Below are 1245 nucleotides of genomic sequence, written 5' to 3' on the forward strand. Positions count from 1 at the left end.
TCTTCTTTGTTTCCCACACCCATCAAAGAGGGAAACCCGCAGATTGGCAAGGGAGAATTCTGCAATGACCCCATCAGAAGAGGGCTAGAAACCCTGGGTAAGAAAGTCCAATCGGATAGAACCAGACCAGCCCATTGGCCCCAGTGACAACGTGTGCCGCCCTCACCTGGGGCCATCCCCAGCACCGTCTTGTAACCTCAGGTTGTTGAGTGCATCCGGGAGCGTGTGGACCGAAGGCTCCGGGGTCCCAGAAAGCAGGCGAGTCCCAGTATCTTGGCCAGGACCTCGACGGCGAACGTGGATGAGCAAGAGGGCGGCGCCAGCCAAACCGGCGGCCGCCAGCAGCCCCAACGCAGGAGGCAGAAGAAAGCGCTGCGGATCAGCCTGCCGCAGGCCCCGGGGCGCCTGGGGCACCGCGTCCGCGCCGTCGGGGCGCACAGCAAACTCGCATCTCACGCCCATGTAGCCGGGCGCGCAGGCGCAGACGAGGCCAGAGAAGTGGGCGTAGCATCGGCCTCCGTGTGCACAGGGGCGGGAGGCGCAGGGGTCGGCGCGTTCCCGACAGTCGCGGCCGCCGAAGCCCAGTGCGCACGAGCAGCGGCGCGAGCCGCCGCCCTCCACGCACGTGCCGCCGTTGGCACAAGCGCGGCCCGCGCAGTCGTCCAGGTCGTGCTCGCAGCGCGGCCCGGCGAATCCTGCGCGACAATGGCAGCGCAGCGCGTGGCCCAGGTCCAGGCAGAGGCCGCCTACGGGGAAACGGGGTCAGAGCTAACGGATCACCCGCACCCCACACCCACTTGTCTTTCCCACGGTTGGACCATAGGTTCCTGGTCTGAATATCTGAAGAGCCATGTCTTTGAGCCAGCTGGCTCTTGTCCATGCCTTTTTAAAATTTTGAGCGGGGCAGTGATGGCTCATGCCTTTAATCCCAGCCAGCTCTTGGGAGGCCAAGGCAAGTGGATTTCTGAGTTCGAGGTCTACAAAGTGAGTTCCAGGACAGCCAGGGCTACACAGAGAAACCCTGTCTCGAAAAACCAAAATAAAATAAAATAATAAATAAATAAATAAAATTTGAACAGGTCTCAGTATGTGGCTAGCCTGGAACATAGGGTTCTCCTGTATTCTCCTCCCAAGTGCTGGGGTTACAGGCGCAGACCATCATGCAAGGCTGTCAAAATGGCTTCTTGAATCTAGTCATCTCTTTGCCACTTCTTTCTCCCCTGCCCACCATTTTTTTCCTCCAGG

General features: G+C 59.8%; 1 protein-coding gene across 1 annotated transcript in view; it reads right to left on the minus strand.

The window, feature by feature from the left end:
- Nucleotides 1-1245, minus strand: part of Dll3 (delta like canonical Notch ligand 3) — a 10006-nt gene that overhangs the window by 780 nt on the left and 7981 nt on the right. The window contains exon 7 of the mRNA XM_031385890.1: nucleotides 167-746. Coding sequence (XP_031241750.1) covers nucleotides 167-746 — 580 coding nt within the window. The remainder of the gene's footprint in view (nucleotides 1-166; nucleotides 747-1245) is intronic.

The sequence above is a fragment of the Mastomys coucha genome, unplaced genomic scaffold (assembly GCF_008632895.1).
Source record: "Mastomys coucha isolate ucsf_1 unplaced genomic scaffold, UCSF_Mcou_1 pScaffold21, whole genome shotgun sequence".
NCBI classification, from domain to species: domain Eukaryota; kingdom Metazoa; phylum Chordata; class Mammalia; order Rodentia; family Muridae; genus Mastomys; species Mastomys coucha.